At 41.5% G+C, this 11,697-nt stretch overlaps 2 protein-coding genes across 4 annotated transcripts in view; both read left to right on the top strand.

The window, feature by feature from the left end:
- The window catches only part of gareml (GRB2 associated, regulator of MAPK1-like), a 15,007-nt gene extending 7,682 nt beyond the window's left edge, over positions 1-7,325 (top strand). Inside the window, exons 6-8 of the mRNA XM_020603866.1 lie at positions 1,314-2,164; positions 4,029-4,198; positions 4,753-7,325. Of these exons, the coding sequence (XP_020459522.1) occupies positions 1,314-2,164; positions 4,029-4,198; positions 4,753-5,353 (1,622 nt within the window). The 3' untranslated portion in view covers positions 5,354-7,325. The remainder of the gene's footprint in view (positions 1-1,313; positions 2,165-4,028; positions 4,199-4,752) is intronic.
- Positions 7,326-9,761: 2,436 nt separating this feature from the next.
- hadhb (hydroxyacyl-CoA dehydrogenase trifunctional multienzyme complex subunit beta) overlaps positions 9,762-11,697 on the top strand; it is a 10,596-nt gene continuing 8,660 nt past the window's right edge. Inside the window, exons 1-3 of one of the 3 annotated variants that reach the window (XR_002275246.1) lie at positions 9,762-9,868; positions 11,034-11,106; positions 11,344-11,385. Coding sequence is in view for 2 of the 3 variants with exons in the window: in XM_020604066.1 (XP_020459722.1) it covers positions 11,040-11,106; positions 11,344-11,385 (109 nt within the window). In the remaining variant the exon portion in view is untranslated. Of the gene's footprint in view, positions 9,869-11,006; positions 11,107-11,343; positions 11,386-11,697 lie in introns of all 3 variants that reach the window. The other 2 variants (XM_020604066.1, XM_020604067.1) reach the window with 2 other exon arrangements.

The following is an 11,697-nucleotide window of genomic DNA, read 5'->3' as shown; positions in this document are numbered from 1 at the left end:
GGGGGGGGGGTAAATAGCGTAATCACAAAGCTGGACAAAAGCATCACTACATTTAAAGTATTCATACAGTAACTCGTGATTTGGGATCATTTCACTTTGTTTACACATTCAGTTCCTTTTCTTCACAGACATATCCAAGGATAAGACATACAGTACAATGGGATTTTGGCAAATGCCAGTACAATCTACAAAGAACAGATGATGCAATTTTAGGTGTATTTTATGGCAACTATGGTTGTCTTAGAGTTTGGGCACCAACGCATGAATTGTCATGTGAAGTACAATCATTTAGGTCTGTATTTGAATATGGAAATAGGCAATGAGCATTACAAAAATTCTTAGGAACTCACTCAGGGAGTACATAAACTAAGCCCCGCCCAGGATAATGACTGATGCAAGGGGTATGTTTCTCTCTGTTCTCAGATAGCAAACACATGAAGCACTCTGCTAAAGAGTGTCATCATACTGTGACAGAAATTACGTGGCGGGTTGTTTATCATCTGCGACTAAAAAAAACCAGAATGAACCACTGACTTATCTCAGAGATTAGACATCAAAAGTCCCCCAAAATGAAGTAAAATAAAAACATGTAGAAACTGATAATGCAATTGCACAACTAAGAAGGTAACCATGATAAATTGTTTTGCAAGCTAAACAGAGTTAATCCCCAGTCACCAGTCAGCGTGTGCCACTCCTCGTTTCATCTTGTCAAGTACATTTGTGTCAGTGTAGGTTGGACACTTGCAGCTGGCTGTGTAAGGATCTGACGCTTCTCGTTACAGTCGACGTATCTGTAGGAATAATCTGACTATTCAGAGCGTTCATGCAACCCTTTGAGTTGTCCTTCTGATGTTTCTCAAACATCTGAGTTGCAGTGATAGTGGCATTACTCATTCGGCAGAACTTGTAGTACACTGGAATTGTTTGCACTTTATTTTAAAATTGCTTATTTCATGCAATAAAATGGAAATAAATTATTTAAAAATCTAACAGTGATTTTCTGGAATTTTTTCGTAGATTCCATCTCTCACAGTTGAGGTGTACCTACGATGAAAATTACAGATCTGTCCATTCTCTGTAAGTGGGAAAACTTGAAAAATCGGCAGTGTATCAATTACTTATTTGCTCCACTGTAGTTACACCTTTTTTAGGAGCATGACACCTACAGCAGTGTGCACCTCTGTAGGTATGCCCAAACCCCTAAATGCACAGCTATAAATTCAGCTTAACAGTATTTTGTTATATCTTGGTGTTCTACATCCTGGTACTCTGTGACCCCCTGCTAATTCATCTTTCTGTGACTGCCTCCTCAGGTAAAACTCCCTGCCTTGTCTGTATGAACCATCGCACCAATCAGAGCATCAGCCTGCCTTTTGGCTGTCGTGGACGCTTTTGCACACGTTCCCCCCTGGAGCAAGGCATGCTGGGAGGGGAGCACACGGTACGCAGCATAATTGAGAGGGTTCGCCTCCCTGTCAATGTGTCCGTACCTTCACGACCACCTCGAAACCCCTACGACCGTCATGCGGTGCGAGAGGGCCACCGCTACAAACTGCTCAACATCGTCAGCAAGACGGTGGTGCTCTGCCTGGTACTCCGCCGACAGGAGGTCTCCCCTTCCCATTTCCTGCTGCTGCGTTGCATGCCACGGTTTAATGTGGCTGAGGCCTCCGTCCACACAGCGGCTCTGGAGAACCTTCTGCTGCGCCATGCATTTGACCCAGATGCCTATTCTCGTGCTGTTAGAGAAACCCGGCCAGAGCTAGAGTGTATGACGGAGGAGTGTGTGAGCCCGCAGCACTCCCGCATGTGTGTGTCGGGTCAGGACTCTTTAGCACCGGCACTGCAACGCCTCTCAATGTGCGGGTATGGAGGTGGGGTTTCACACAGCTTATCACAGCGCTGCAGGGACTCTATTGGTGACAGGCTGGGGGAGGGACCAGGTGAGGAGAGGGAGTACGTGACTCCTGAGTGGACTGACGCTGAAATGAGGACCAGTGAGGAAATCCCTTACGAGGAACTCTGGACCAATCAGAATGCAGAGGGCTTGGGAAAAGAGCCAAACCTCATCTCCTTCCATTCGTCTTCCTCAGTGGATGGCTCTCTTGGTACCGTGGTGACAAGAGTGTCTACCCCGCCCCCTGTACCTCCAAAATCTGATGCTGTGAGTTTCAGTCTTCACCCCCTGCTCTTCATTTCATCCCTCTGTCTGTCATCTATCTCAGGCAGCATCCGGTTGTTAAAAGTCAGGATGCCTGGCCTGAATTATTCATAGAATACAGCTTTTAAACCTCACTGACCACACAGATTTCCTGGAAAGGCTGCCATAAACTCACAGCCCATATGCTCACAGCACATGAAAATATACGTCATAACTGAGGATACAGATACTTGGTAGTTGTATACGCTGGCCTACAAAAATTCAATAGATGGTAAAGAGCCACAATATTACACTAATGACACCTGTGGTCTCAGGAATGATGATCAGATTATTATTGATTTTAAAAATGGCAACAAAGCAAATGTCTATCATTTCTGATGACTAGCAAAGAAAACTAAAGCTATCACATTATTTTTATTGTTACTGTAAAAGTGCAAATCAAGAAATTTGGTTTATTGTATTTGCTTTGTATTACACTATCCAAAAATCACTTGTCAGTCAAACAGGCTAGGTCCTCTCTTTTGGAGTGTTCGAGGGTGGCGCTTTGATTTTTGCCTGCTCAGCCAAGTTGACTGTTGCTGTTACTGGTAAAATGTGCCTCATGCCCATCTCATGTTGCCATATCAAATGTATCAATCCACACTGAATCTGTGAGACGCATATCTCTTAGAGCCCTTGTGGTTTTTTACGCTTCATGTCTATTTTTTTTCCCTCTGCTGCGTTTGTAATCTCCACAGTCAACTGTTTAAATCACACAAATCCCAGTGTTTTCTGTTTCTACTGGAATCTGTATGACTGTTCAGGGTGCTTGAGTTTCACTTTCACTTTCTCTCTCTGTAACGAGCTGGGGGAAATCAATCAAATCAAAATCCGTAGGCTGCATGAAAATGTCATTTCTTCCTGATGATCATGAAAACTATTTTTTCCAGCCCACTTGTCTTGTTGGTTGGTCTGGTAAAGACTTTTTGTCTTGAAACACACAGAATGCTCTGCTCACATCTCGCTTTCATTGTGGACTGAATGGAATCACGCCTCAGTAGCACTTACATCTCAGTTCCAGTGTGTTTTACCAGTTACTGCCTGTTTGTCCCACATTTCTTCAGGTGGTACAGTGCCTGTTATTATGGAACTAATGGAGTTTAGACCCCAATTTTTATTTCAAATGCATCTGTTTTTTTATATAATCAATCAAATGTCACATCCTATATTCCACTAGCTTCCTAAACTCATAATTATCACACTTGCTTTGTTTAATTAACTTTTTCAGAGTGGTGGCAGCTACAGTAGCAGTAGTGCAGAGAGGCTGTAGGTGTAGCCTATGTAGCTGGATTAGACCCTGTCACACACAACGGTCTTCGTTACCCGATATTTAGCCTGCCAAGACACTCTCTGAATGTGTGTGTTTGCGTTCTTGTACTTACTGCATAGTAAGGACCAAAAAGAGTTTTGTTTTTTCTTTTTGCTACAGAGTGAGGACATTTTTGGAAAGTGGCCAATCCTCACATTAGACTTAAGACTTGGTTTTAGGGTTCAAGTTATAATTAGTTTTAGGATAAGGGATAGGTGTTAGGTATTTAGTTCTGATGGTTAAGTATTAGGGTTAGGGAATGCATTATTTCAATGAGTGTCTTCACAAAGACAGAAGTACAAGTGTGTGTGTGTGTGTGTGTGTGTGTGTGAAGAGCTTGCTACTGCCTGTGAGGGAGTTTGTTTGAGGTGTAAAGGTCACCAAAGTTTGACATTTACCTAGGAAAACACTGAGACAAGCCAGCGCGCACACACACGGCTGTAAAGCCTCCTGAGAAGTTAAGCTTTAGGAGAGAACTTTTGCTGCCGTAGCTCTAATTTTTCTCTGTGTTGTATGTAGGTGAGAGAGGAGTGTCGCTATTTGATCGCCCCTCCAGTCCCCCCTCGCTGCTCTAAAGGAGGCTCCATCTCCAGTCCGGCCCCCAGCCCGCCTATCCCACCTCGCTTTCCCAAAACCTCCACTTCCCCGAGACCCAACCTCTCCTTCTACTCCTCTGGACTTCAGGACAGGTACAGTACAAAGGTTTGGTTGTTAATCAAATATGCAACATATGAGCCTTTGGGTTATCAATAAACAATTATCGACAGTTTTATTTTGAATGTGCTTTACAGCACAACAGGAAGATTTTGACGTTCTCCCAGCTCAAACTGATCTTAAGTAGCCAGTGCTTCCTAATCAAAGGATGCCACCATATCTCATCCTACGTGCATTTTAAAGCAGACATATTATCAATGCATTAACAGTATTTTAATTACCATGTTTCAACATGTGGTTAAAATCAGCTTGACACAGAAATATAATCACTTAAATACTATTCAAATAATGGTTTATTATTAATACTGAAAAATAAAACTTTTCAACCATGTTTACCACAGTTTTAACCCAAACATCTAAATGTCTTTTGATCTGCAGATCATTAATAAACACTAACTGGAAAACGCCTTGTTAGAGAATAAACTTGCCTGTAAACTACACCTCTAAAATTGTGTATTTCTGTCTTTCTCATGGGATTTATGCTGATTCATTGTGGAAACTAATGCCACTTTCTCCTGCTCTGTCCCAGCTGCTCACCTTCTCCAGATGCTTCCCTCTACTGTTACCCGTGCTCTTGGGGGGACTGCCCTGCTCCTACCCCTGCCAGTTCTGAGCCAGTCCCTGCCACCCCTGCAGACAACACAGCCAATCCTCAGCCAGCACAGGCCACCTGGGCAGAGCCATGGGTGGATTCCTTCACCTCCCCCGGACTGCGCCTCAGGCCTCCGCCGCCACAGAGTCGATTTGCCCCCTTTGGGGCCTTGAACCCCTTCAACCGCCAGTCCCCCTGCCCATCGCCTGAGCCCACTGCCAATCCTACAACAGATTCCTCCAGAGGTGCAGAGGGCGGTGGGATGTCCGCAGGGATCACTGAGGGGTTGTCCACGCCTCCTGACCCAACCTGGCGGCCTCCTGCTGACCTGTCTGCACTGTCATTAGAGGAAGTGTCAGCATGCCTACGGTTCATTGGCCTATCAGAGGCAGTGGTGGCTGTGTTCCAGAGGGAGCGAATTGACGGTAGCCTCCTGGTCCAGCTGACTGAGGACATCCTGTCACATGACTTCCACCTGAGCCGACTCCACGTCACCAAGATCACACAGTTCATTCAGGGCTGGAGGCCGAAAATCTAACACACACACACACACACACTGTCCTGATGCTGTGCCTCTTGGCCTCTGAGCCTTCCTTAATGTGCCTTCTGCCATTTTGAACAACTGGCTGCTGAGCCCCACCGACTGATATCGAGACTTTGCAGATGGAAACCACGCCACCCTGTGGCCAAACAGTTGTACTGACACATGACTGGATTGCATGCCAAGAGTCTGACAGACTGACTGCACATTTCCCGTCTGAATCACAGACTGGGACTAGTTTACTAACAAATAGCTATACCAGAGAGCCACGTGATGAAAGCCCCCCCATTTCATTTTGTCTTTAGAGCAGATAATCAACCACCATAGATCGTAATGCTATGAGACAGCAAAGGTTTTAGCACTACATCCATTTGTGTGGCCTTAATGCTGTGGTCCTACATAAAATCTGACATGATGGGTAAACATGCCTCCATTTTAGGTTATAAAAAATATTTTGACAGATAAACAGAATTATTGCAGTTTTTATAAAGTGCACAGTGTACACCACAGTAGGGAAGTGAGTTTTTTCAATATACTGTACATGCAAGAAGCATTAAGTGTTCCACAGCCTCTATTCTTGAATGTAACAACACAGCTGTAATACTGAACAGTTGTCTCTCTGAGTTTCAGTGGCATGTAATTGGTACAGGTAACAAAGTGAAAGGTTCTCTTGGGAGATTAGAAAGCGCTAGTTGTTCCAGGTCAAATTTAAAAAAAGGAAAGTCTGAAAACCAGAAATTTTGGCATCCAATAAAGTAATTAATGAGCTTCTGCTCAATGATTCATTGAAACATTACTGAATATACAATATTCTGTATCAAGGACATTTTCAGCTTTGGGGCAGTGACATTTTTATTAACATTCCCTTTTAGGGTAACACGAGATGCCCTTCTCTCTGTAGCCACAAACAAAGATGTGTTGCCATGTTATGATAGAATTGCTGACTGCCTCCAACACAGAGTTCTCATTTGTTATTTACAAGACAGAAAAGCACACTGATGACTTGAAAGAAATAGATGCAGTATTAACATACAGCATAGGAAAGTTTGCTGTAAGATCCACAGTCCCATAACAGATGATATCATTATAAAGTGTTGCATTAAATATTAAAACAACTGTTGTACTATAATTGTCAAGTTACTGAATGATAGAGGAATCATTTAATATGAACGTTTCCCTTTTAAAGTTCACTTTCTAAACTGATAGACATTTTTCACTATTTTCTTTAGCAGATAAATCAATAATGAAAATTATATTTAGTCGTAGCCCTACTTTTTAAAATTTCCTTTGCTGCATAATTACCTCCAGATCCTTCCCAGAGAAAACTGTTACAAAATGAGAAGTGATCAATTATAATCTTGTGAATTATTATTGATCTGTTGTGGCTGAACATACACAGACAAAACCTCCAGTCTCTCCAGTTAGAGAGCAACAAAACAACCAGGTGTTTTCCAGGACTAAAAATTGTTGCTTCTGAATGAATCCAGATGTCAGCAAACAAAGGCTGATGTTTTCCTCCAGCTACTTGTGCTCTGTGAATTCTACATACAGTACATGTCCTTCTTAATTAGGGATATAAACCATACCTCCATTCAGGTAGTGATGTTATATAACCATGGACTGTAGCCTCTTTACAGAGTAAAGGAAGCAAGATCATCCAAGTCAGCCAGATAACTGTGAACATGCAGTTGTGTTGTTCTAAATGTTAAAGTAAAATTGTTTATTTGTTCTTGTGGGTCTCTTGTTGCTATACAACCTGCTGTCTCATGATGTCTGAAATCTTCCACTTTAAATATCCACAATATTCCCAAGATCTGACAGGCTGATGCCAAAACTGAACTGTTCTTCAGGACATCTCAGACCCCACCACCACACATACACACACACACACACACGTCCTCCTTGCTCTACTGCACCCACATAATATTAATGAACTCTCTGATTGTGTAACTGCAAGGCCACTGTAAGAAGAGCAATGAAGAAAAATAAAAAATACAAAATAAATAGAAATTTAATGATGTCTGAAAATCAAATTATCCTCTTCTTTGCTGTGGTTGTTGGGAGCTGAAGTCATAACAACACACAAACAGCAGATTGTGAGGCTTATCACAGATAAGGCCAGATACACCGTTACTGCATTGGAAAAAAAACCTAAAAACGACAGCATCCCAGGTCTGTTAGTTATCAGAAAAATGGGCAGCGTGATGGCCATTTAGCCATGTACAGGATTCATGACGGATAAATTACAAAAGACAACCAGCAGCCGGCAGTTGATGAACTTTCAGTATAAGTTAATACATCTTACTGAAGGTACAAATATAAACACCTACAAGCACAGCTCCTGACACACAAAACACAGTGTTCAGGTGTCTCACTGCTGTCATTGAACCAATACAGCATACAATATGTTTGGATTCTTGTTAACTAAATATCACCCTGTCTATAGCTCTTACTTTGTTTCCTTCTCTAGAGTCCCAATCAGTCCCAAGTAATTTCCTCCTGCTCTCATCCAGAGGAGCAAATCACAGAAGATTACAACAGTAGAACAGTGCACTTTCTTACATATAGCAATGAAGAAATGCCACACGTAGACCAGACCCAGAGGGTCCACAAGCTTGATGCACTAGACCCTTCTTCTTTGTTTTAGTAGCCCTGATGTTTCTCCCTGTCAGTATCATATCACATGCTCCAGGGAGACCTGCCTACACACACAAACACATGCAGCAAAAACAGGCTGCCATTGCAGGCATTGTGATATTCCCCCAAGTGGGGCTCTTGACCTTTGTATACTCCAGTGTAGCTGAGTAGCACAAGACTGCAGCAGAGCTTTCAAGCCATTAACTAATTAACTGATTAATATGAGGGTGTGCATGTATACCATTTAAGGTAATCTCTAAGTGCTGCCCGCTCCAGGCAGCAGTTCCAGCATGACCTCGGGTGTCCCTAGGATTGTTTGTTTGCTCTTTGTAGTAGTTTGGTTCTGACAGGCTATCACAAACTTCAGAGAAGACACAAAATCATTACTTAGTGGTCAACTCTTAGTCCACATAAACACACTTAATCTGGCTTGTCCTGACATACGCACACACTGTTGTACCTTGAGGCCTCTGCACAGGCAGGAGTCATGGATGGCAGCTACAACAGGGGTGAAAGATTTTTCACTGTTCTCCAGCATCTTCTGACCACCCTCACTTCTCTTACAGGACTGGATCATACTGAGATCATACTGTTTAATTACACATCAGTTCAGTGATATAATGACTTGAGTGCGTTGTGTGACTTTCTTGACAAACCCTGATTTGTTTGCAGTTAAGAAGTGTGAGTGTAAAAACGCAAACAAAACCTTTTCACTCAGTTTCAAAATACATACAAGTGTAGAAGTGACCACATATGCAAGAAATGTTCAAGCCCTAATAAACCTACTTGATATCTATCCCAGCAAAGAAGCAACCAGGCTTTCTGGAGATGAAGACAGCTCTTTACAAAGCTCAGTTTGACCAGATCTCCTCCATCAGCTCAGCGTGCATCTGCACTGACGCTGCATTCACCTGCATGTGCACAAAAGAACACACCCTGATTAATCGTGCCATATCTGTCAAGGAGAGACTGAGACAGGCACAGATAGTCAGGACTATCACAAACATAATCTCTCCCTGACATGTGTCTATTGTCTTGTACTTTCTTCCATAAACACAAACCTTAACTATTGAATCACTGAGTCTTACAACTGCCACATCATCCTTGAGCTCACAGCTGATGTGTGTTCAGAAAAGATGAGACTGTCAGAAGGCTACCAGTGCTGTATTATGCTAATTTCTGCTCATTTAACCCTGTTAATCCTTGGAGAATGCTAGCATAAACACCACAAATACACTTGATCACTGAACTTGCTCAAGGACAACTGAGCATACTGTCAACTGTTGGCCATAAACCAGCCTGTCACCAGCTGAATTGTGACTAAATGAAATGTGAATGTTTTTTTTTTAAAAATAGCTAAAATCCAAAAAGCAGATACTGAACTGACAACTGCTAGAGGCCGCTCTTCAGTCAGGTTATGCATTCTGCTAGATGGCACCAAAGCTGGAGATTAATAATAACAACTTATTGTTTGAAGGAAACAATCCACTTCAAGGCAGAAGCTTTAGTCTGACCTCTAGTAGCACTGTGCAGCAGTTAGATGCTGGTGTAACAATACACATTCCTGTCAATGTTTTCACATAATTGAATGTTTAGCACACTGTTTACCCTTGTTTTTATCAAAAACATTAACGTAACCAAATTGATATTTTTTTGAGGAAATACATGTTTCACTCGACGTAGGTCTCATTATTAAACGATACCTAAAACAGCCATATGTGGAGCTATTCTGTCTCCTGTGTTTTTTATGCAGGCATTTTTTTAGTCAGCTAACACATTGATGGGTCCTTGGGGTTGTTGTAGTTCATTAGCGCTGTTGAGCCTGCCCGGTCATTTGACAGGGACGTAGTGTTGGCAAAGACGACACAACTACAGGTAAGGTTCATCTTAGTTATTGGTAAGTGGAAGAACTTATAACTAGTGATTATACATTTAGAAGTAGGAAATATATGGTACAAGCGGTGCACTACGTTTTTTCCATCTCAGGCACAAACTGATGGAAGCGTTCAGGTCGGCTAACGTGTAGCTAGCAAGTTTTACTAGCATGTATGTATCTTCCAGCGTCACGGCTGTGCTATTTAGTTATATGGTTTCAGTAATGTGTTTTTAATTTGGTGTAAACGTTGCTTTAAGTAGTCAAATACTTGAACGATTTATAGACAGTTGTGATCCTGTTTGAGTCCCGCGATTATGTATGAGTGTCCGTGTCATTCTGCAGGACAAGAATCTAGGTGAAAGGTCAGAACCAGGGTAGGGGGGTTTGGATCGTCAGCGATATCTAACAAAATTAAACATAGACTAACCCGGCAGACCTTTCCTTCATAATTAGTTTATATCAGTATTAAATTCAAAGCCCAATTTATATTTAATATGTAAATTTATCGGCCTTCAAAGCATATGTTCGGGATGCCATTCAAACTGTATTCAAATAACCCCACTTGTATAATTTAACATATATACTCATAACATTATAAACATCCAAATAAGCCATGGGACACTGGACTAACGGGTTATTACATCTACTGTGACTCAAACAGTCACAGGTGACAACTGACCTTTGCCTACAAATGAGGATCTGTCGTGGTTCTACCACTGTCCAGGCTGCACCATCACTTAACAATAATGCTAATACAGTATAGTCCCCGTGGAATATGCAGCTTCCTGGATAAAATTAAAATGTAATTGTGAATTCAGACAGATTACAATACTGGAATATATACACTCAGTTGCCAGTTTATTAGGTACTGCTAGCTAAGACTTATGCAGTCTAACACAGCACTCCTGCATTAATTATCATCTAAATGAAGGTGATAATGACCAGTTTTAATTCATGTTATTATTTTTATAACTTTTTGTGACAAGTTGATCCAACTGTTGAGTCAGCATTTCTGTGAATGCAGTTTCTGATATTTAGCCTACTTTTATTGTGCTATGCACCGTATTTATTTCAATAGCTGATAGTTTTGCAGTCCAATTTAAATATGACTTGTAAAGTGTTACTTTGGCTTTGCAGTAACCAGTACAGTTTTGTTCACCGTAGAACATAATGGCTTCCATGTTGCTAAACGTGATGCGGAGCTGTTCTGTTGGGCCATCCTGGGGGGTGCGGTTTGGTAAGTTATTTGTTAACAGTTTCTTTAACAGATTCCAAAATTTGTTTATGCAATAGTTTTCAGTCGTGACACTAGATGTTAATCTAATCAAAAATATAGAAATGTGTAGATTCAGGCTACTATTTATGTGATTTTTATAATGTATACTGTTAAGCATTTGGGATGTTTGTGCCAACTAAAGTTTGGTGAAGTAATTAAGGTTAAGAATGATAAGGAATGTTTTCCTGTGTGTCTTAGGTGCGCGCTCTCTCAGTACGACAGCCCAGCTTCAGGCTCAGGGTAAGTCCTTACTTTAAATTGTGTTATTTGATTTGATTTGATTTGATTTATTTATTCTTTCAAACATGTAACAACAGTCAGTATGTAATCACACATAATTCCAGACATGTCCACAAAAATATTTTCAATTTGCTCATACCTAGTACATGCTTGAACGGAGTAGGAAGAAGTTAGACTTATCTAGTCCTACCCCCTAACATCATCTTATCATCATTGGTTTGCAAGCAGTATTACTACATGGATACATATTCTACATCCACACTCCCATCTGATTAATCATTAAGCCTGTTCTTGCCCATATCTTGATTGACA

The sequence above is a fragment of the Monopterus albus genome, unplaced genomic scaffold, assembly GCF_001952655.1.
Source record: "Monopterus albus unplaced genomic scaffold, M_albus_1.0 scaffold63.1, whole genome shotgun sequence".
NCBI classification, from domain to species: Eukaryota; Metazoa; Chordata; class Actinopteri; order Synbranchiformes; family Synbranchidae; genus Monopterus; species Monopterus albus.
This window is presented reverse-complemented; position numbering and strand designations above follow the sequence as displayed.